This window comes from Populus euphratica, unplaced genomic scaffold, assembly GCF_000495115.2.
Source record: "Populus euphratica unplaced genomic scaffold, PopEup_1.0 scaffold231.1, whole genome shotgun sequence".
Lineage (NCBI taxonomy): Eukaryota > Viridiplantae > Streptophyta > Magnoliopsida > Malpighiales > Salicaceae > Populus > Populus euphratica.
Genome location: NW_011500112.1, coordinates 123,153 through 147,650, shown reverse-complemented (window position 1 = coordinate 147,650; position 24,498 = coordinate 123,153). Strand labels below are relative to the sequence as shown.

At 34.2% G+C, this 24,498-nt stretch overlaps 2 protein-coding genes and 1 pseudogene across 2 annotated transcripts in view; all 3 read left to right on the top strand.

Moving 5' to 3' along the window:
- The first annotated feature begins 2,620 nt into the window (after positions 1-2,620).
- Positions 2,621-7,219, top strand: LOC105109819 (uncharacterized; annotated as a pseudogene).
- Positions 7,220-12,322: 5,103 nt separating this feature from the next.
- LOC105109798 (probable disease resistance protein At4g27220) overlaps positions 12,323-24,498 on the top strand; it is a 53,865-nt gene continuing 41,689 nt past the window's right edge. Inside the window, exons 1-4 of the mRNA XM_011004615.1 lie at positions 12,323-12,391; positions 21,950-22,277; positions 22,809-22,915; positions 23,035-23,179. Coding sequence (XP_011002917.1) covers positions 22,809-22,915; positions 23,035-23,179 — 252 coding nt within the window. The 5' untranslated portion in view covers positions 12,323-12,391; positions 21,950-22,277. The remainder of the gene's footprint in view (positions 12,392-21,949; positions 22,278-22,808; positions 22,916-23,034; positions 23,180-24,498) is intronic.
- The window catches only part of LOC105109796 (probable disease resistance protein At4g27220), a 15,411-nt gene continuing 3,297 nt past the window's right edge, over positions 12,385-24,498 (top strand). Inside the window, exon 1 of the mRNA XM_011004611.1 lies at positions 12,385-12,885. Within this exon, the coding sequence (XP_011002913.1) occupies positions 12,580-12,885 (306 nt within the window). The 5' untranslated portion in view covers positions 12,385-12,579. The remainder of the gene's footprint in view (positions 12,886-24,498) is intronic.

The window sequence follows — 24,498 nt, the reverse complement described above, 5'->3', positions numbered from 1 at the left end:
ATATATATAGTTTTGTTTTAAGAATTTTGAATTTTTTTTTAAATTGAAATGTTTGGGAAAAATTAATTAATAATAAAATAATAAAATTGATAGGGTAATTGGTTGATTTTATTTTTTAAGTCAAAATTAATAAAACAAAATATTTAGAATTTAATTAATTATTAAATAACATGTTAATGGTTAGATTATAATTTGTTCTTTACAAGTAACCATGAGAAAAAAATTAACATGAAAAAAAAATCTTAATTTTCATTTTTTTTTAATAAACTAGGCAGGATTGAGGTTGTTCCAAGTAATTATATCTTTGTTAGCTTAAACAAAGATACTTATTGAAAGGATAGATTAGAAAATGTCTTAAGGGCAAGTTAAGAGTATCTAAAATATAAGGACTAATTGGGAAAATTCTTCAAAGAAAGAGGACTACTTTCTTATGGAATGGTGGGGGGGTTTCTCGGAATTGAAATGGGCATGGATGTAGAGAAGTGTCATCTTTCCCATCGCTGTTATCGCCAACGAAGGGTCGAAATTAATCCTGGCCTGTTATGGAAAGTCGTCGGAGGGCAGCTCATTTTCCTAAAGGATTGTTTGGCAAAGCGTGCACTTGCATAAAGGAATGGTTAAGGCTCTCTTGAAAATTTAGAGGTATATAATTAAAAGTAACGAGATTAGGATGGTTGTAGTAGTGGTTAGGTTTAAAGTGTTTTTATTTAAAAATATATTAAAATAATACTTTTTTATTTAAAAAAATTATTTTTAATATTAACATATTAAAATAATTTAAAAAACATAAAAAATTAATTTTAAATAAAAAAATCAGATTTTAAAAAAATACGATTTGCAATATGTTTCCAAAGATATTTATAGTCAGAGTTAGATTTTACTCCTATGATTTTCTACTTTGAATATTGAAATTTATTATTTACTTGTATTTTTGATTTTATCAATTTGCTGAAATTATTTGATTTATTTTTATTTCAATTAATTTTAAAAAAATAAAAAACTTAAAAAATAAACCAAATCTCCATTTTGAATTATAAAATAAGTTATAAATTTCAAATCCAATAATAGGTTTATTAAAGAGAAAAATATTTAACTATATAAATACAATTTGAATTAAAAGTCAAATAGAGTAGCATTTTTAGCACAAAAACCATTGTTAGAATATTTTTATTCTTAAGAATTTATGCAAAACAATTAGAAAACTAATTCAGGGATCAAATATTCTTATGAATTATAAAATTGACTATAAACTTAAAATTCTTGAATTTACAATATAAACTTCTTGAATCATAAGATAAAAAACTCATATAAAATTATAATTTTATAATAAATATGAAATCTTGGATCCCATAAGCTTGAGACATGGATAATGTTTGGAGAATTTAAGACTGGACCTCCTTGACTTAAATTTTATTTTATATTTATAACAAGGAAAAGGCACCATGGGGGTTGAAACCTTTTTATGCTCGGTTGTTGGCATTTGGGACCAGGTTCGTGACCTTCGGGGTCAAGCCACTAATTGCCAAAAGCTAGTTTGGTAGCAAAAAGTCAGTGTGTTTAGTTATTTTAACCACGTTATGTATATATTTAATTATATAAATTTAGAATTATTTATGCCAATAAATATATAACAAAATTAATAAGTCTATTTAATAAAAAAAATTTATTTGAACCACATTTTGCATACATTCAATTTTTTTAACACTAAAGAATGAACATGTAGGTGTTGTTAAATATTTTTTAATATTAAGAAAAAATATAACTATAAATAAAAAAAATCAATATTTGCATATATTAAAATATAACGAGGGTTATTGTTTGTCATCATCCACTACAATATAAGTCATGAGATCATAATAATTTTGTAATAAATAAATAAATCATACAAAACAAATACCAAATATATGATAAAGATCAATCTAAAATAAACCAAATGCTTTAAAAGACATTAAAAACAATTAAAATTTTTTTTATGTAAACGACAACATAATAGATCGACATGAGTTTTGGGGCTAAACTCGTCAAACCCGTGACTTTATAAAAAGCAAATCAAAACAAATTAATCATACAAAATAAACACGAAACATATCATGGAGATCAATTTAAAATAAACCAAATGCTTTAAAAAATATTAAAAACAATTTTTTTTTTAAAATATATAAATGATAACATAATAGATCGACATGAGCTTTGTGTCTAAACTCACCAAACTTGTAACTTGAATCATAAATTTTATTGGGTTTAATAAAAATGTTATTTTAATTTTTTTTCTTTAAACATATAATAAAAACTTTGAAAAAAAAAAATTAAGTGAAAATTTTTTATAGAAAAACCAAGCCTAGTTTGGCAGACCTAGCCCAATATTATGGAAAGAGATTAGAATAGACTCTTATATATGTAAATATCTTATAGAACAATAATTATCATGTGTAGTATACTCCACTCTATATTGTATACAATCCTAAAGGCATAGATACAAAGGATGGTTGCAGCTATTATCAACTATTCAAATCATTCTCTAAACTTAACTTAGTATCAGAGCAAGCAAAGAAAATAAAATCACATCTTTATTTGTCTGCAAACCATCTACATTCATCTGGTTCAGTTATCTTCTCTGTCAATGACGAATAACTTTGTTGCTGCTGGACCCCTCACTCACTCTTCTTCCTCTCTTGTGCCACCATCAATGTCAGCTGCTACATCTGGTGCTTCCCTTGCTGCTGCTGAAATCGAACTGCCTCAGACTTCCTCTTTAGATGTCATGACTGCTATGATAAAAGTCCCTGCTATCATCCCTGTCCCCAACACTCAGCAGGTAATATCTTTAAAGCTCTCCAACACCAATTTCTTGTATTGAAGGATGCAGATGAAACCTTTTCTCTTAGGCCAAGGCGTTTTTCCCTTTATGGATGGCTCATTACCATGCCCTCCCTCTCATTTGATTTTTGTTGACACCTCCTTACCTGCTGTTAATGCTTCTTATCTGTCATGGAAGCTACAAGACCACCTAATCATGAGTGCTCTTTTATCCTCCCTCTCTATAGAAGTTCTGCACCTAGTGGTTGATTGTAACACCTCCCATGCCATCTGGACAACGCTGGAAACATCTCTTGCTTCTCCTTCTAACTCACGAATTATGCAACTCCACTGTTCCTTCCAAGAGCCAGGACAGAATGATGAGTCTATTAGCACATATCTGCAGAAGGCTAAGTCCTTGTTTGATGAACTTGCTGCAGTCGGTAGACCGATTTTTATGGAAGAATTTAATCTGTATGTGTTTCGGGGATTACGTAGCAAGTTTAAGGACCTGGTAACCAATTTATCTACTAAAGCTGATCCTATCTCGTACACTGACCTCCACAGCCACCTCCTCACACATGAATTTATCAACAAAGCTAGTATCCATCCTGCTGTAACAGATCCTCTGTTACCCACTCCATCCCAGCAGCCATCTGTGTTTTTTGGGCAGCGGCAGTTAGGTTCCAATGCTGGCAAAAGAGGTCGTTTTCGCTGGGGCTGGCGACCAAATCACCGTAGTAGTTATCGTGGAAATCACGGTTATGGTTATAGTTCAGCCCAGAATTTTAGTCCTGCAAATTCTGCTTCAGGTTTACAATTTGGATAACAGGGAAATCGGGTCTCCTATGGCTCAAGTCAGCACTTTGGGCAGCAAAGCACCCGGTTTGGAGGTTCTCACCGCACCATCAAATGTCAACTATGCTATGATTATGGGCATACTGCCCAGCAGTGTTTTCAATTATCTACTCATCATGTACAAGCTAATGCCAATTTAGCATTTAATACTGCCCCTACAACTTCTCCTGTTACTTGGTTTCTTGATAGAGATGCAAATCATCAAGTGACGTTGGATCTTGTGAATATGACAAGTTCAGAACCTTACCTTGGAAATGATCACTTGCATATTGATAATGATAAGGTCTTGTTATCTCTAATATTGCTCATTCTCACATTCATTCACCCAAACACACATTTATGTTATCCAACATCTTACATGTTCCTACCATAAAAAAAACCTTTACTATCTGTTCAGAAGTTTTGTCATGAGAATAACGTGTTTTTTGAATTTTATCCATTTGTATTTTATATTAAGGATCTCATGATAAACGCAGTGCTTCTTTCTGGTCGGAGTAGAGATGGTCTATATATTTTGCCTGAGTCCTCTAAAACATCATTATCTCAAGCCTTTCTATCCACCCGAATCTCTACTTTAGTTGATGTTTGGTATCGTCATTTTGAGCATCCTAGTCCACGTATTTTGCATTTTTTAGTGTCAAATAAAAATGTGTCCTGTATGTCAAAATATTTTGATTTTAATTGTTCAGCATGTCCTCTTGTAAGTCATCTCATTTGTCTTTAAAAACTACAGGTCATCAAACTCAAGCTCCTCTTGACTTGATTTTTAGTGATGTTTAGGGATCTTTTTCTATGTTATCATATGATGGATTTTGGTATTTTGTTATTTTTTTGGATGCCCATACATGGTTCATTTGGTTTTACCCCTTGGCTGCCAAATCTTATGTGTTTATTGTCTTTCATCAATTTCAAGCACAAGTTAAACATCAATTTTTTTAAAAAAATTAAATCCGTTCAAACAGATTGGAGCGATGAATATCAAAAACTCAATACCCATTTTAAAACAATTGGTATTCATCATCGTGTGATCTATCTCTGTACTCATGAACAAAATGGCATAGTCGAACATTGTCATAGACATATTATTAAAACTGGACTTACTCTTCTAGGTTAATGTAAAGCTCTTTTAAAATACTATAGTTCTACTTTTGAAAGTTCTGTTTATTTAATTAATCGCATGCCAACTCTGGTTCTTAATCATAAAACACCTTTTGAATGTCTTTTGAAATCGATTCCTGACTATGAATTTCTTTGTATTTTCAGGTGTTTTTATTTTCCGCTACTTCGTCCATACAATGCTTATAAATTAGATTTTCGTTCTTCTCCTTATGTTTTTCTATAGAACTCTCATTTAGGTTATCAATGTCTTGATTTGTCATCAAATCGTCTTTATAATGCTCGTCATGTTCAGTTTCATGAAATTGTATTTCCCTTTGACAAGTCTGAACAGAGTATCGCCTCACCTCTACAACCCCCTGCTGTCACTTTCCAGTCCTTCACATCTTTCTTTGCACCATATTCAGTAAAATCCAGTGCTCCAGCAAAGCCCCCTGCACCTACATCAACCTTTCCCGCTTCCTTATTTTTGCCTGCATATCACTGTCATATTCATTCTACAGGTACAGGTCCCGACTTGTCACTCTCACATGTATCTCCTATGGCCCCAGTCTCTCCTGATGTGGCACTCTCCTTTATTGGGTCCCCTACTTTGCGTGCAATATATGTGTCTCCTATGATATCTGCTTTGCCCAACTCCCCTGTTCCTTCCCTTGCTGGCTCTCCCTTTCGATTTGCTTCCCCTGTTCAGTCTAGTCCTCTATTGCGCCCTTCAACACTAGGTTCCTCCCCTATTTCCCCCCTGGACTTGATTTATGCGTTGATTTGTCTCATTTCTCTCTTCAACAAGGCTAAAACAGGGTGTCTTCCACTCAACCTCAGGTTGCACGCACTCACTCCATGGTGTTTCGCCCACGTTCATCAAAAAATGCCAACTTGAGTGTCTCATCTGCCTCCCGGTCTACATCGTTGCCTCAGCAGGAACCAGTTTCATTTAAGGCTGCTGACCAATACTTGATTTAGCATAAAGCCATGCAAGAAGAACTTCAGACCCTTCACAGTAATGACACTTGGTCATTAGTTCCTTTTGCTCCATCTATGAATGTGGTTGGCAGTCGGTGGGTATATAAAATTAAGAGGCACGTCGATGGTTGTGTGGATAGATATAAAGCACGACTGGTCACACGAGGTTTCACTTAGTAAGAGAGGGTTGATTACTTGGAAACATTTAGTCCGGTAATTAAACCAACAACGATTATACTAGTCCTTATTATCGTTGCTGCCTATAGTTAGCAGATTCATCAGTTGGATATCCATAATACCTTTTTGAATGATATTCTTCAGGAGAAGGTGTACATGGCACAATCACCTGATTTTGTTGATCCTACATTCCCATCGCATGTGTGTCATCTAAATAAATCTTTGTATGGTTTGAAATAAGCGTCTCAGGCATGGTACAACCGGTTAAGTGAGTTTCTGATCTCCATTGGTTTTTAGGCATTGAAGGTTGATACTTCTCTCTTTATTCTCTCCTTCAGTAGTGCTATATTTTATTTACTGTATATGTTGATAATATTTTGTTGACTGGGAGTAACCCGACTTTGCTTCAACGCTTAATTATTTTACTGAGTTCAGAGTTTAAGCTTCGAGATTTAGGCTCTATTCATTTCTTATTGGGCATTGAAGTTAAATCCACTTTTTATGGGTTTGTTACTCAGCCAACATAAGTATACTCTTGATATTATCCAACGAACAACTATGACTTCTTATAAACCGGTTGCTACCCCTCTATCTACCTCCTTAAAATTGAGCATCGCATCTGGTACTCCTTACTTTGATCCAACATGATATAGACAGATTGTTGGGGCTCTCCAGTATCTTACTTTTACCAGACTTGATATTTATTATGTAGTCAACAAGATATGTCAGTTTATGCATGCTCCTACTAAGGATCATTGGTCGGTCGTTAAACGCGTTCTATGTTACCTTCAGGATATAGCTTCTTATGGTCTATACATTACTCGGGATTCCTTATTGTCTCTTCATGGTTTCACTTATGCTGATTGGGCTAACAATATTGATGATCGAAAATCAACAGGTGGTTATCTTGTATATCTTGGAGCTACTCTTATTTCATGGAAATCAGGGAAGCAACGCACTGTAGCTCGGTCTTTTATAGAGGCAGAATACAAGGCCTTAGCTAATGGTACTGTTGAAATCTTATGGATTCGCTTTTTATTATCAGAACTTCATTTTCCATCGTCATTTATGACTACATTGTGGTGTGATAATTTAGGGGCCACCTTCCTATCACTCAATCTAGTTTTTCATGCTCGCAAAACATGTTGAAGTTGACTATCACTTTGTTTGTGATCATGTTGCTAAGCAAGAAGTTCAAGTACGCTTTATCTCTTCAAAGGACCAACTAGTTGATGTCCTTACCAAGCTGCTTTCCCCAGTCTCGTTTGCTCTTTTTCGATCCAAGTTTCGGGTGGAATCTCCATCTTTAGCTTGATAGTGTGTATTATAGAAAAAGATTAGAATAGACTCCTTATATGTGTAAATACCTTATATAGGAATAATTATCATGTGTGGTATACTCCACTCTAGTATTGTACATAACCCTAAAAGTATAAATACGAGTAGCAACTATTCAAATCATTCTCTAAACTTAACTCCCAAGAAGCCTAACGAGAATGAGCCATTAAAAAACCAAGCCCAAACATGTGAGCCGCTCATCCCAGGCTCGTGCACCTGGGCCTCTTTATTTTTCTAAAATATGTAAGGGTGGACCTCTTTTTGTGAAAAGAAATTAAATTTATTGACAACCACTATTAAGCTTCTCTCATTAAACAAATTTTATTGATACCAAGTTCAATCTTTTACGTGGCTAAAATGGAATCTAGTGAACCCTTCTCTCTCTTAAATGCATAATCAAGAAAATAGATGGACCAAAGTTAACTTTTTTCACCATCCATTCTCTCTGTTTTTTTTCATTATCTTTTGATTTTATACTCGATTAACAATCTTACTTAAATTGATACTCAATTTAATTCAGAAAGGGCTGAATTTAAAACAACCGAAGTATTGGAACGGAAAAAAACAATTAGCTCATGATGTTGGATTTTAAAAGAAAATTCCGATTCCGAGATATATGAAAGAGAGGAAAATAATTGATGTTCGGAGCTTTAAAATGTATGCCATGTAAAATTATATAATAGATCATTTTTCAGTTGGTTCTAGGTTTCATTCCAGTGCATGTCAAGCAGATTATGTTGTGCATAGTTTTATATAGAAGGGTTCAGTTGTTTTGTTTTATACATCTGGCTGGTTTGTGGTCGCTTGCTGCACCCTTTCCCCTTTGGAAAATGGAAGCAGAAATTAACTTTCAGCATTCGAGGGCCACAGAGGTTAGCTAGCTAACTTTAATTCCAATTCCGACACGATTAAAGTTATGGAACATGATCCAACATCACTAGCCTCTCCTCATTCATGTGTGAGGTTGGAATCCTTCAACTGTTTTTGCCACAGTTCTTCGACTAGGTTAAGGAATTCATTTTACCAAAAAAGGATAGATTTTTGTATCATTCGTGGATATATAGTCAAAATTCCTTTTGATGTTAATAACATCATCGTAACAAAAACCTTAACTAGTAGGAAAAACACACAGCAAATACAACTCGACTCAAAAATTCATCAATCATGATGTTACCATGTCATAATTAATTTGAGATAGAGAATATGTATGGACTTTACAAATAGGTATTATCATCTAGAATACTATAATTCTCATTAGCAATTTTTTTGTACATATTCAAGACTTTCTACTAGAATTCTTATTAGAAAAAACTTGTCTAGATATTCAAGGTAGTTGTGGTTTTATTTCAATGGAGTTAATATTGTTACAAAAGTAATTAGTATGTTTGGCATTAAAAAAATATTTTTTTTGTGGTAATTATTCCAAAAATACTATCAATTTCGCAAAAAACTACTCATGCCCAGTAATGCAAGAAAAGCTAATGATAAGTTACTGATCATTATGAATATTTTTAGCATTGGGGTAGCCATTCCACCCATTTCATCAAGATAAACAAGATGTATTTCATCATAACTTGTTTCTGAAAAGAAAAAAAGTGTAGCGCCAATAAATCTATGAGATATTATTAGTAAAATGGCGTTGTTGAATTAGCAAATTCTAATAATTGTAAAACCCATATGAGATATAAAAAAACAAAACTATTCTTTTTTAAAAAAAAATTGGTCACAAAATGTTGAAACTGCAAGGATTATTTGTATTGCTCCTACTATTATCAACCATGAAGAAAATATAGAATGGGCGTGGGATAATAATTTCATATTTATTTGAACTAATCCATATGCTCCCATTTTAAATACGATTCCTGCTAAAAATATACAAGTACTGTAGTGTGCTTCTCCATGGACGTTTGATAACCATGTGTGTATGTCTAAGTGTATAATCGGTGATTGATTAACTGATGTTTCAAAATTGATTGTTGGTTTATTGGAAGTATTGAAAGCTGTAAAATTTATACTTTGTTTGCAACTGTTAAATTACACAAGTTTTGTTCTTCTATTTATAGTAGGAGATAATTATATACAAACAGGTAAGAGATAACTATGAAGGTTGAGATATACTTGAAATGATCTTAGCCTGATCCTTATCTTCTTCTGCAATAGTGGATGAGCTGAGTTTAACTGTATTATTAGTGGGTTTGACTAGGTCTCTAATACGCCCCTTCAAGCATAACGGTATGGGAAGAACGTTGAGCTTGGAACGCAGAACACCAAATCGTGAGGAAGAAAGTGGCTTGGTGAAGATGTCGGCGAGTTGATCTTTGCTGGAGATGAACTTGATGGAGAGAAGTTTCTTGGCTACCATGTCACATACAAAGTGGAAGTCAATTTCCACATGTTTCGTTCTTGCATGAAATACTGGATTTACAAATAGATAGGTGGCGCCAATGTTGTCACACCATAAGACTGGAGGTTGAGACAAACGAATGCCAATTTCAGAACATAATGACATGAGCCAAGACAATTCTGCAGCAGTATTTGCTAGTGATTTGTATTCAGCTTCAGTGCTTGATCGGGCAACTGTTTGCTGTTTGCGACAGCTCCATGATATTAAGTTCTTACCAAGAAAGATGCAATAACCCCCAGTGGATCGTCGATCATCGCGATTTCCTGCCCAATCGGCGTCAAAGAATACCTAGAGATTAGTGGATGTGGAAGCATAAAGGTGAAGTCCATGTTGGATGGTTTGCTTAAGATATCGAAGTAGACGTTTGACAGACTGCCAATGAAGGTCGGTTGGTTTGTGCATAAACTGTGATAGTTTATTTACACAAAAGGAAATATCTGGGCGTGTGATGCAAACATATTGAAGAGCGCCAATAGCACTTCTGTACAGAGTCAGATCCAAGAGAAGATCACCTTCAAAACTAGAAAGATGAGTAGAGGAAGCCATTGGAGAGCTGATCGGCTTTGCATCCGCCATTTTTGTTCATTTGAGAATATCCATGATATATCGCTGCTGTGATAGTATGATTCCCTGGTTGCATGGCATAACTTGAATACCAAGGAAATAGTTCAGTGTCCCCAAGTCTTTGACTGCAAAGTCAATGTGTAACTCTCGGAGCAGTGATTGAATAGCAGCATGATTGGAGTATGTGATAATGATGTCATCTACGTAAATTAATACCAACATGAGATAATCAGTGGAGCGAGAAATGAACAAGGAAGTGTCTGACCGTGAGCTGATGAAACCAAGTTGAATTAACTTGGAGCTTAACCGTGAAAACCAAGCCTGTGGGGCTTGTTTTAAGCCATATAAGGCTTTGTGCAGCTTGCAAACATGAGATTGGTGTTAGGGATGAATAAAGCCAGGCGGTTGTGTCATATAGACAACCTCAGTTAACGTTCCATGTAGGAATGCATTTTGTATGTCAATCTGATATATAGGCCAGCCACTACAAAGAGCAAGAGAGAGAACCAGACATACCGTGGTTGGTTTTATCATAGGACTGTAAGTTTCACCATAGTCTAGTTCAAGTTGTTGGTGAAAACCTTTTGCTACAAGTTGTGCTTTATAGCGATCAATGGAGCCATTTGCCTTTCGTTTTAACCGGAACACCCATTTACATCCAATGACATTTGATGCTTCTGAAGGGGGGACTCGAGTCCACGTTTGATTTTGCAGTAATGCATCAAACTCAGTATTCATTGCTATTCTCCAACACGGGTTTTGCATGGTAGTGGAGTAACAAGTGGGTTCCATGGCTGGTTGAGTAGATTCAGTGAGAAGGGCTCGGGGTAAGGGATAACAAATAGTGTCATCTATATGAATTTTGGGTTTGATGATAAGGTTCTTTGCACGTGTGGTCATGGGGTGAGTTGATGAGGGGAGGGGTGTTTGTGAGCTGGTGTCTGGGATAGTTGGATAAGATGGATCAGGTGGGGGAGGAGGGTTTAAGGAATCTGAAATAGATAATAAGGGATTGGGTGATGATGTTGTGTTAAGAGTCCGTTGGATGAGATTTTCTATTGATGATGGAGTGTCCAAAGGAGATGCTGTTATGGGCTGATAGTCATGAGAAATGAGTAATGGACTTGGATTGTTGAAGACCTGCACAAATATGTTAGGAGACAAGGAGGATAGAGGAGAAGTAGACGTGCATGGAAAAGAGTTTTCATTAAATACTACATCCCGGGAAATATAAACTCTATTTGATGGTAAGTGAAGGCATTTGTATCCTTTATGAAGGGGACTATACCCTAAAAAAAGACACAGTAGAGACCGTGGTTGGAGTTTATTTTTATTGTAAAGACATAAGTTTGGCCAACATGCACAACCAGAAGTGCGTAAAAAAGAGTAATCAGGTTCACGATGGAAGAGAGTGTGAAAAGGTGAATTATTTTGGAGCACAGGAGTGGGCAAGCGATTAATAAGATAGCATATCGTAGAGAATGCATCTTCCCAAAATTAGAGAGGAACTTTGGCATGATAAAGTAAAGCTAGGCCAGTTTCGATAATGTGTCGATGTTTGCGTTCAATTTTGTCATTTTGTTGATGTGTGTGTGGGCAAGAGACATGATGGGAGAATACCAAGAGATTGAAGTAGTGTGTGAAAGGGACGGTATTCACCACCCCAATCAGATTGGACTGTACGAATTTTTTCCTTGAAAAAGCATTCAACATAATTTTTAAATTTTTGAAAAATTCTAATGACATCACCCTTACACTTACAGTAAATGGGATACAACCGTAAATGGGATACAACCAAGTGTATGATCAGATGATCCGTTTTGGAAGGAAGTTGAAGATATGAATGATGGAAGCATGAAGTGTAAGTTTTGCGGGCATTTATTTGCCAATGGCACTTCCATTTCGAGGATCAAATGACATTTATCAGGAGAGAGAGGGCATGGTTTGGCATTTGTGGTCAGGTGCCTAAAGAAGTTCAAGAAGCAGCCTTTCTAGCGATGCATGTTGGCAACAAAAGACATAAAAGCATAGCAAGTTCAAGCAATGGTAATGATTATACCATTTCCACCTGTCTACAAGAACAAGACAATGCAGTACTTGGTAATTTGGCACAAGGTGTTGGGCCTGAGAGAATTCATTCGCGTTTAGAAGCGGCAAATGGCATGGAATACAGTGGTGAAGGATCTTTTCAGCATGTTGACAGAAGTGTCTCTCCTTGGAGACTCAGAGTTGATGCTCATGAGAATAGAGGAGAAGCAACACCAGTAACAGATTTAGTGGATTAATTTGCTGATGGTACATGGGTTCAGATACACTCTGCCCTTTCAAAGGAGCAGAAGCTGAATGCAATCTCTACCTATTTAATGCTGGAAGAGGAGGATGTGGAGCGTCTGCATGATGGATTTGAAACTATACCGAGAACAGAACAAATGCAGCATCTGGAGAGAGGTATCTCTTGTGAGAGGCCATCAATTAATCAAGCTGATAAGCCTCGAGGAGATTCATCCCAACCATCAGATCCATTGTGTCTTGACCATGGAAGATATTATCGTCAACTCTGTGCACCTTCACTAAGCAAAGATGTCATTATGTATGATGTGCAGAACATGGTTAGAGCGAGGACAGAACCAGTAGAGGAGGAGGGTGTGGAGAATAGTGGAAGATTAGTACAGCATGGCGCAGGAGCTAGATCTTCTAGATGTCTTAAATACAACACAAGTGAGACTAGAGGAGTTCCATTACCTACTAGCTCTAAAAAGCTAGTGGGTCGAGCATTTGAAGAGAACATAAAGGTGATATGGTCTTTGTTAATGGATGATGAAGTCTCAATTATTGGCATTCACGGGATGGGGAGAGTTGGTAAAACAACAATACTACAACATATCTAGAATTAGCATTAGTTCATTGCAGAATCTTATTGCTAAATGTCTTGATCTAGAATTTTTAAGAGAAGTTGATGATGTGTATAGAGCTGTCAAATTATCAGAAGAATTAATGAAGAAACAAAAATGGATTCTCATTTTAGATGATTTGTGGAACAATTTGAGTTTGACAAAGTGGGAATTCCAGTCTCGTTGAAAGGATGCAAGCTGCTTATGACAACTCAATCAAAAATGGTTTGTCATCGGATGACTTGCCACTGCAAAATCAAGGTGAAGCCACTCTCTGAGGGAGAAGCTTAGACTTTGTTCATGGAGAAACTTGGACGTGGCATAACACTTTTACCAGAAGTGGAAGGAATTGCGAAAGCTGTTGCAAAGGAATGTGCTGGTTTACCAATGGGAATTATTGTAGTGGCAAGAAGCTTGAGGGGAGTGAATGACCTACATGAGTGAAGGAATACATTAAAGAAATTGAGAGAATCAGAATTTGGGGATAGAAGAAGTATTCCGGTTATTGAGATTTAGTTATGATCGGTTAGGTGATATAGCACTACAACAATGTCTTTTGTACTGTGCATTATTTCCCGAAGATTATATGATTGAAAGGGAGGAGTTGATAGATTATTTGATCGACGAGGGAATAATTAAAGGAAAGAGGAGAAGGGAAGATGCATTTGATGAGGGCCACACGATGCTTAATAGACTTGAATATGTCTGCCTATTGGAAAGTGCTCAAATGGATTATGATGATAGTAGACGTGTCGAGATGCGTGACTTGATTAGGGACATGGCCATCCAAATAGAAAACTCTAAAGTCATGGTTAAAGCAGGTGCGCAATTAAAAGAGATACCAGATGCAGAGGAGTGGACAGAGAATCTCACAAGAGTCTCACTAATGCTGAACATGATCGAAGAAATTCCTTCCAGCCATTCACCAATGTGTCCAAGTCTGTCCACTCTATTTCTATGTGATAATGAAGGGTTGGGATTTGTTGCGGATTCATTTTTCAAGCAATTGCATGGGCTCATGGTCCTTGATCTGTCTCGCACAGGTATTAAAAATTTGCCAGACTCTGTCTCTGATTTGGTGAGTCTCACTGCATTATTGCTCAATTATTGTGAGAACTTAAGGCATGTTCCATCATTAAAGAAGCTCAGGGCACTGAAGAGGTTGGATCTCTCTCATACTACGCTCGAAAAGATGCCGCAAGGAATGGAATGCCTAACCAACCTAGGGTATCTTAGAATGAATGGATGTGGTGAAAAGGAGTTTCCTAGTGGGATCTTACCAAAACTCTCTCACCTGCAAGTCTTTGTACTAGACGAATATTATCGTCCGATAACAGTTAAAGTAAAGGAAGTAGTATCCTTGAGAAATTTGGAAACTTTGGAGTGCCATTTGGAAGGTTTTTCTGACTTCGTGGAGTATCTCAGATCTCGGGATAAGACCCAATCATTAAGCACATACAGAATTTTAGTAGGAATGGTGGATGAAGATTTTTGGCAATACGGTGATTATTTTCCGAGTAAAACAGTTGGGTTGGGTAATTTGAGTGTCAGCAGAGATAGAGATTTTCAAGTCAAGTTCTTAAATGACATTCAAGAACTGGTTTGTGAAAGCATCGATGCAAGAAGTTTATGTGATGTTCTGTCATTAGAGAATGCACCTGAACTGGTGGTTATCCAAATTTACGATTGCGATAGCATGGAGAGCTTGGTTTCATCTTCTTGGTTCTGCTCTGCTCCACCACCATTTCCATCATATAATGGTATGTTTTCTGGTCTTAAAGAGTTTTATTGTAGTGGATGCAAGAGTATGAAGAAGTTGTTCCCACTTGTGTTGCTGCCAAACCTCGTAAACCTGGAAAGGATTGAAGTGATGCTCTGTAAGAAAATGGAGGAGATAATAGGAACAACAGATGAAGAAAGCAACACCTCCAATTCCATCACGGGATTCATTCTCCCAAAGTTAAGGACTCTGAGACTGAGATATTTACCAGAACTTAAAAGCATCTGTAGTGCAAAATTGATTTGCAATTCTCTTGAAGATATTACTGTAACGTTTTCTAAGAAGCTGAAGAGGATGCCAATTTGTCTTCCGTTGCTTGAAAATGGCCAGCCATCTCCTCCCCTTTCTCTAAGAATAATGTATATAGAACCAAAAGAATGGTGGGAGACAGTAGTGGAGTGGGAGCATCCTAGCGCAAAGGATGTCCTTCGTCCCTTTGTAAAGTTTGGGTTAGTTTGAGAAGCCATCTCATCCTTTCGTTGTAAGAATACTAATAGATTGTAACCTTAAATTTGCTCATATTCAATAATTTATCATTCTTTCAATCATTTTTGTTAAAAATCATGTGCAAAACAAAATTATTTTCGATATGAATGATGAAAATAGTCCTTTAAATAAACAAGGATATTTTTATTAATTAATATTGAAATTATTTGCATGATGCTTTTGGATTAAAGATGCTCGATGGGTGGATTTGGATCGGTTTGAAATGGTATTGCCAATTCCATATTTCAAAGAAAATCGAAGCCTAACATGAATCCATAGATAGAGCGTTTATTAATATGAAATACTTCTTTTTTATATAGTGTGCTTACAATTACATAAATAACATTTTTCATTTTTTTTATTTCATGAAGTAGTAGTAACACGTGTATGCACTAAGGAGATCAAATGAGGAAGGCTAAGATGCTCTATTAAATGCCTTTGAGAGAGTATGAATTGAACATTCATTTTTTGTTGGATGAGTTTTGGTTTCTAAACCTGAAACTGCCATCATAAGCACTAGCCGATGAAGTTTGTATGAGCTTTTCTTGTCGTTCTATCACATTTTTCTGCTACAATAATGCTCTTTGTATTCTCTGCTACTATGGCCTATAGTCTTCTTACCTCCGGCATCTTTTCCAACCTGTTTGAGGGATGCTTTCTAATTTTTTTTCTTGGATTGTAAATATGTTGTTCACCTGCACAGCTGAACAGAGTTGACCTAGGAACCCGGGAGTTATGGTGATAGAGGATCTGGATCCTTTTCGAGAGAAAGTGAGTTCAACTTTTACATTTTTTTTACATTATCTTGTTGCTCCAAATCAAGAAGTTTACTAGACTTATTATATACTCTATAAATTTGCTTTCTGAGTGCTGAGCATTTTATACGACCATGTGATTGGAGAGATTTGATTCTCATATAATTGTTGGCAGCTTATTTGTGAGCCAAGAATATAAAAATGCTTTCATTCTTTGTTGTGGGCTGGAAAGTGAGTTGAACATTTATTACCTGAGTGTTCTTCTCCATTTTATTTAATTTAAGAAGCATTTCATGATTTTTTCTCTAATTTTATTAAGTTTTTTCTATAAGCCTGATAATTTGTCAGATAATTTTAGCAGGAGTCATTACATATGTATGCTGGTCAAAAGTCATTCCCATCAATACGATGAAGTAGTGAACAATTTTTTTTTTTTTTGGTTTCTGCTAACGATTTGTTTCCACTTTCTAGTATACCATGGTGACCTAGGTATGTTTTTTACGAGATGGTTATGAGTATTTTTCCAATCTGCTGGGGGTGATCTTGGCGGGCTTCGGCTAGGAGCATGGTTACTTTTAATCTTGGGCTTTCGGCGAGGCTTCACGCTGCTACCTTTTATTTGGCAAAATTCTGTTCAATTTAATTCATTAAAAATAATTGAAACTTCGAAGGTTACATACGATATTGGAACCAGAAAGTGGCTTTGCTGTGTTTTCTAAAATTTTGATCCCTAAAGTTTTTGCATTTTGCATTTTGATTTTAAGTTCTGACCCAAAATTTTTATTTTATTTACTTTTTAGTTCATGAATATGAGATAAAAAAATCAGCGAAAAACTCAGGAAAAAAATAGAAAGTTATTGGTTGATAATTTTCGGACAAAAAAAGCACAATCTCTGTATTAATAGAAAACTGGTGTGCGGGTTGTATAGCAAATTATACGGGTGTTTTTGAAATTGTAATAACATTACGGTTTGAATTGCTTTTTTATTTAAAAATATATTAAAATAATATTTTTTTTATTTTTAAAAATATTATTTTTGATACCATCACATCAAAATAATTTAAAAATAAAAAAAAATAATTTTTAGTAAAATACAATTCAAAATTAAAAAAAAAAACCATGATTTGCACAACATACTAAACAAAACTTTTATAATAGATGTTGAAGTTTCCTACTGCACTAAAGATCCCTCTTATTATTTGAAGCTAATGCTTGATTGCTTTCGTGGGGTTTCTACCCCCAGAATATGAAGTTATTTTCTAATTAAGGCTTTCTGCCCCTCTCTCATATAAACTGAAAAACGACAACATACTTTTCCTAGCCCAGCAGTGGTTCCACAAGCCTTCTGCTGTCAGCCTAGTTGTGATATAAAACAATTTGAGTACATATCTAAAGGAATAGCATATTTATAATAAGCTTTTACAAAGATCAGATATTTATAATCTTATTTGGTGTGTGTTTATGTCTCAAGATTCCAATTGCAAAATCTTATTACTAAATATTATTATCTATCTCTTTTAAGTTAAGATGATATCTGAATAGAACTGCTAAATTATTATAAAAACTAATAAAAAAATAAAAATAAAATTTTATTTTAGATAATTTATTGAACAATTTTGAGCTATACAAAGTGAGAATTTCAGTCCCATTAAAAAAATACAAATTAATTATGACAACTCAATCATAAACAATTTATCATCAGATGGCTTTACCACCGCAAAATTAAAACCACTTTCTAGGAAAGAAGCTTGGACTTTGTTTATAGAAAAACTTGTACATGACATAACACTTTCATTAAAAGTGGAACGAATTGCAAAAGGCAGGAACCTTGAGAGAAGTGGATGGCCTACATGAATGGAGAAATACATTGAAGAAATTGAAAGAATTGAAATTTAGGAAAGTATTCAAGTTATTGAGGTTTAGTTACGATCAATTAGGTGTTTTAGTAAATACAACATTGTCTCTTATACTGCATTATTTCCTGAAGATTGTATGATTGAAAGGGAGGGGTTGATAGGTAATTTGATAGATGAGGGAATAATTAAAGGACTAAGGAGCAAGAAAGATGCATTTGACGAGGGCCACAAGATGCTTGAAAGTATTTTAATCATAACTTTCCACTCACATTTCGGATTGCTGTGATTCTTGATGCGTTGGAAAGGTTTCGTAAAGGGCTACAAAGTTAGTCCCTGATGAAAAAGGAGGGCTGCCTGCTTTTGAAAAAGGGGGCTGCCTGCTCTGTAAAGGGGGCTATTTGGCATAAAGAAGATGTGTGGGAATCGCACTAGAGAGAGGGGATAAAAAAAAGAGCATAGATGAGGAAAGGAATGACTAACACAGTGATGGGTAACTAAATTGTTAAGATTTCTAATTATTGTAACTCTTTTGTTTTATCATTCTCAATTTGTTGTTGAGAAGTTTTCTTCTCCGGATTTATGCAGTTTATGGATTCGTTCATGCCTTTTCTATTGAATGGATTAATCTTTGGATCATTTATTTACCTGTATTGATTTAATTTCTTTGCTTTAATATTGCTCCTTAAATACATCGTCGTCATTGGATTTTCTTAATAGGGATAATTATTTATTTTCAAAAGGGTTATATTAATTTGGTTTAATGTTGATTTAATTAACTATATACCTTTTAAGTGGGAATTTTGGGAATTCAACTTCGAATTGAGTTATTCAACAAAATAAGAATAATTAAAATATCAAATGTGTGCAAGGGATTCCGACTATCCATCTGCTTTTTGTAGGATTTAAGTACTTTTTTCATTAGTCACTTTGCTTTATTAAATTACTTTTTGTTCTCTATTAAATCATTTTATATTTTCATTTATTCTTTTAATTTGCTTCAATTACCGTGTTATTAATTTTTGGGTGGAATCAGGTTTCTAACACACAGAATGTGAAATTATTTTCTCAAGGCTTTCTGCCCTCTCTCTAATAAACTAAAAAACGGCAACATACGTTTTCTAGCCCAGCAGTGGTTCCACTAGCCGGCAGGTAACAGTACGCTGGAGATATCTACTGCTGCTCAAAGTCCAAAGAACAACGGTTCTGCCAACACTGTTATGCCGCAATCAAAAAAACATAATTTTTTTTATATTTAAAATTATGTTTGAGTGTATTTAAAAATCTGTTTATCTTGGAAAATTGTGAGATTGTTTGATTTACCGGAACTGAAAAGTATTTGCAGTGCAAAAATTGATTTACAATTCTCTTAGAGATATTACTGTAATGCATTGTAAGAAGGTGAAGAGGATGCCAATTTGTCTTCTTTTTTATCTCTCAATGGAAAACTCATGACATCAAATAGAATAACTTCAAGAAAAACTAAAACGGAATAGGAAGCTTACGAGTAGTTAAGAGACGTATTCTAAAATTTAGTTTATTGTTTACCTTATAATTTTTTGCATTTTTTATTTTGATTTAAAATTTTATTTTGTTTATCTTTTAGTTCATGAGTTTGAGATGAAAGGGGAAAAAAATCACACAAAAAAAACTTGGAAGAAGATAAAAAGTTATTGATCGACAACTTTCCGGCAACAAAAACACATACAGTATCAATGGAAAACTGGTGTGCGGAATGGATAGCAAATCAAGCTTCATAGTAGATGTTGAAGTGTTCCACTGCACTGAATCTCCCTCTGGTTGTTTGAAGCTAAAGATTGATTGCTTTCCTGTGGTTTTGATGATGAGTCTATGAAAGTGCATTCTATCATTGGAATAAAATGCTAAAATGTGAATAAAAATAATAGACATTAAACAGACAAGTCAAGGCCCAGGAGTAGTGAAATTCACTCTGAACCAGCCTGCTAGCACTTTAGTATCTTAATCATAACTTTCCACTCACATATCGGATTGCTGTGATTCTTGACGCGTTGGAAAGGTATCTTGAAGGGCTTTAAATTAGCCTCTAATGAGGATTTCGAAAAAGGAACTCCTAAAGTGTTTGTGACACAACGGGGATCATGGAGACGTGATGAAAAAGGAGGTTGAAGATGCCTAATCTGAAAAGAGGGGCATTTGGCATAAAGAAGACGCGTGGGAATTGCACCACAGAAGAAGAAATAGAAGAAACAAAAAGGGTTTTATGTAGTTTATGGATTCAGTCATGTTTTCTCTATTAAATCGATTAATTCTTTATTATATTTGAGTTATTAAACGAAATAAGAATAATTAAATTACCAAAGGTGTGCAAGGATTCCCGACGCTCTACTGTTTGTAGAATTCCGGTGGTGCTTTCTCCATGGGTCACTCTGCTCTATTTTAATTTGCATTTAAAATTAAATTTTATTCTCTATTAAATCATTTACTGAAGTTCGGAGCTTTAAAGTGTATGCCATATATGTACACTTATATAACAAATTAATTTTCATTGTCTCGACATTTTTCCTCGTTTCTAATTCTTCACCTGCATTTCCCAAGCAATATTTTATAATTATTAGGGGAATAACTAGTGGTATAGTATTAGTTATTTTCTAGATTCATTCAAAAAAAAATACAAAAAAAATATAAAATTCATGACTCATAAAAAATAATAAGAATATTTTCATCTTGAATTTTTCTTTTTCTAGTTGTATCTCTTTATTTTTTTAAAAATAAATATATAAAAAAGTAATGAAATATCATTAATTAATCTATAAACACTATCAAATTACTCTCGAATTATTTACCCTGGAATTTGGATGATCTATAATTCAAAGCGGGCATGCTGCATTTCTTTGTTAGGGTTTTTATCCTTTCTACTAATTTATATAAATATAGGATTTAGAATCTTGATGAATGAAACTAGCATTCTCGATTTCTTGGGATAGAAAGAAGTCAAGAACAGAATTATTATTAAAATTAAAAAAGAAAAAACTCCTCAGGCTTTTACCATGTACCAGGAGAGAAAACACTATCTATTAAAATAGCTTTTTATCTTTTAATTTTTTTAATAACTAATTATTTTATTTTCAATTTTATCATTATAGATTACGTTTATAGATTATGTTGATGGAGATTTAAGGCTGATAACTTGTTTCAATTAACTAGTATGTGGATTAGATACCAAATCATACTTTATAGATCGAGAGCTAAAAATATAAATTTATAGAAGGAAATTGAAAAAAAAATAATTTCCATGATTATGAAAAATTGTACAATCACAATATAATTTTTTTTAATATAAATATTTGAGTTAACTTACATGTATATGTAAAGCAAGGCTTATAAAAGTAACCAAAAAAAATTGTAATTTTTAAAATCTGAATATTTGGGTATTGGTGATCTTGTTAGCTGGACATGCTTTCGTCTTTCCTATCCCTTTTTTTTTTTTTTTTACTTTTGTATGCTTTCCTCAGTTGCTAATATCCACCTCAGCATGTAGCATCACTCTGATATAAACAACATGGGTATATTGGTAAAATAGAAAAATATTCACTATAATTTGTCTCACAAAAATTTCATGGTTAAATAAAATCATTCTGCTCTAATATACACACTCAAAGGCAGAAGCATAAGAACTACACCTTAAACCCTATTTGTACACATCTTATACCCTATTTATTTTTACATTTTTAAAATATTTTAAAAAAAAATTAAATGTCAGAACTGGTTTATTTTTACAGTTACAATGTAATTTTTTAAAATACTTTTTTAGTATTTTTTAATTATTTTGATATTATGATATAAAATATAAAAAATATAAAAATATTATTTTAATATATTTTTAAATAAAAAATAATTTTTTAAAAATTTTACAGCATGCATAAATATTCTATTTACATTTTCTTGGCAGCTTCTTCGAAGTGTCATGTTTACATTTTCTTGACAGCTTCTTCGAAATGACAACATTGGGGCGGGTCCACACGTTAACTTTCTATATCTTATAATGTAATGTTTGGGTTGCTTCCTCGCAACTTCCTTCCTGTCCAACAATACGAAAATTAATTATTATTGAGGTGAGCTTACTAATAATAGTATGTAACGTTCTCTTCCACATCTCATCTCATGATCTGTGCGAACTAGATTTATGTATACTGCATATTTATTATTTTTCTAAGCCATAAATTCTTCTCTGATCTGTGATTTCTCTTCCTTTTCTTTTGGCTGATCACTGCTTAAGCAAACCAGCTAGCACTTGAAGAACATCTTGAATCCAGGTAAATTAATTGTACTCCATCTTGTCTGAATCTTTAAAGTAATCCATGATAAATAAATCGATCTTTTTCGCAGATTTTGTAATCCTTGCCCTGTGGTGTTCATACTAAATTAACTCTAAACCTTGAATTCATTGTTTTTGTCTTTTCAAAATTCTTCGCTGTTTTTAACTCCTTATATATGGGATTTCTTTTCCAATACTAGATTCTGTAATCCATGCCCTGTGGGACTGCCATTAATTATTTTTATCCAATTTTTTCTGACATAATGATTCAATGAAATTGTCTCTTACTCATTCATGAATTAACTTGATCAGTATTAATTACCTTTCATTAAACTTGTTTACAACAAGTGACAAATAATTTAGCATTCAAACAAAGAATTAAATAATTAACAGCAACATTTATATTTCCTGTTTTTCATCCGAATTTCTGTAACATATAAATAAGTCGTGTGTGTGTGTACAGATATTCTTATCTAATCTATATATATTCTTATCTAATCTGTGCTTTCTGTTCTTTTTTAAACCTCAGATGGAAGGAGTCCCACCGTCTTGTAATGAGGATGATGTCAACTTGACATCGAATCAGTTCGATTTTCAATCACCAGAAGATTCATTCAATATTTCTGAGTTTCTCTTGTACGTCGTTCTTAAGCATATTTTATCAGAAGATGATTACTTGCAATTTAGTTATTCTACAGTTAATTTTTCTTATTATTCCCAAAAAAGAATAATGTTCCTAATAACAAATTAAGCAGGTCGCCACCGGAGGTTCCAGGCAACCAAAGCTTCATGTTATGCAATGATCATGTTGGACAGAACATGGTGGGGGATAACAATGTGATCAACGATAGTATTCAACAAACAACTGATCAGTTTCCACCTTCATTTCCTCAAACCATGGTGAGTGCTCATGCCTACTCCACCTTGCTACAATGTCCATTGAATTAGCAAGTGTTTGTATCACCCATTGGATAAAAAAGTTTTATGTTTTCGTGTATCAATTTATCTCGAGCATCTTCAAAATGTTTATTGTTAAACAAACAGACAACAATGGGAGATTTAGATGGAACATCATCGTCATGGATCAACCAAAATGAACCAAATTGGCCTCAAGCTCCATCAAGGTACATAATATTCATCATTATTTAACTTCTTCTTGTTCACACTAAATGAATTCATTATGTTTGAATATAGGTATCTGCCTAATTTATTTCATCCTCAATGTGCCAATCCTTTGAGGTAAGCTAAAATGATATCAAATGCTTAGTGGATTAATAGCAAAGAATTATGCATATGTATCAAGAAATCACTAACAAATGTTGCTTATTTAGGGACCAACAATGGACTAATTATCAGTTACCAATGAGCAATCAAGTGCCTGCGATGAATCAATGGTATTAACCTCGAATACATATACACTCTTTTAATCATGAAAACAATAAACTTGAAAAATTGACGAGGATCTTTCAAGTCTTTTTGAGCTCTCTATCTCTCTTTTTTTGTGTGCCCATAATGGAAAGAATTATGAACATCAACCAAGTTAGAATAACAGTTCTAAGTTTGAATATTATTCAGGCATCAGTCCTCCAATACTCATCAACCACAGCCGGGACATGGCTATATGACATCGAACGCAACCACTTCAGAACTTTGTGGCAACCACATTCAACCTGGACCTTCTTTTCCTGCTCCCCGGTATCCAATTTTTCATGTTTAGTATTTTCTATATAAAAAAAAATTAGTTTTTCAATCAGGAAACAAACATCATAGCTTGAACATGAACCCAACAAGCTAAATATATTGTTTGCAAATGATTTTGGATTCAGGAGTCAATATTTTTCTAATCAAGGACAAGTCGATCGAGCTGCTGTAATTCCTAACATAGACAATGTCCAACAAGAGAACTTCATGCCTAGGTACTGATTGACTTCTAGCTGTTGTGGTTGAACACCATTAACTTTTACTGCTTAAGAGAGACTACCAATTATGGAAAGGTTTTATAATATGATCTCTTCATTTATATATAGGTCACAGATGGATAACCTCCAAGTCCGAGGATTGCAAAATCAAACTGCTAGGCCAAATGCCTCAAATCCTGGCCTTGGCACTTCCCTGCAAAGTCAAAATAGGGGTTTAAATACTCAGCAAGTAAGAAGTACAACTGAATTATCGTAGTCTTTTTCCCTCCTATGATTGTGCAATGAACTAACTATCAATTT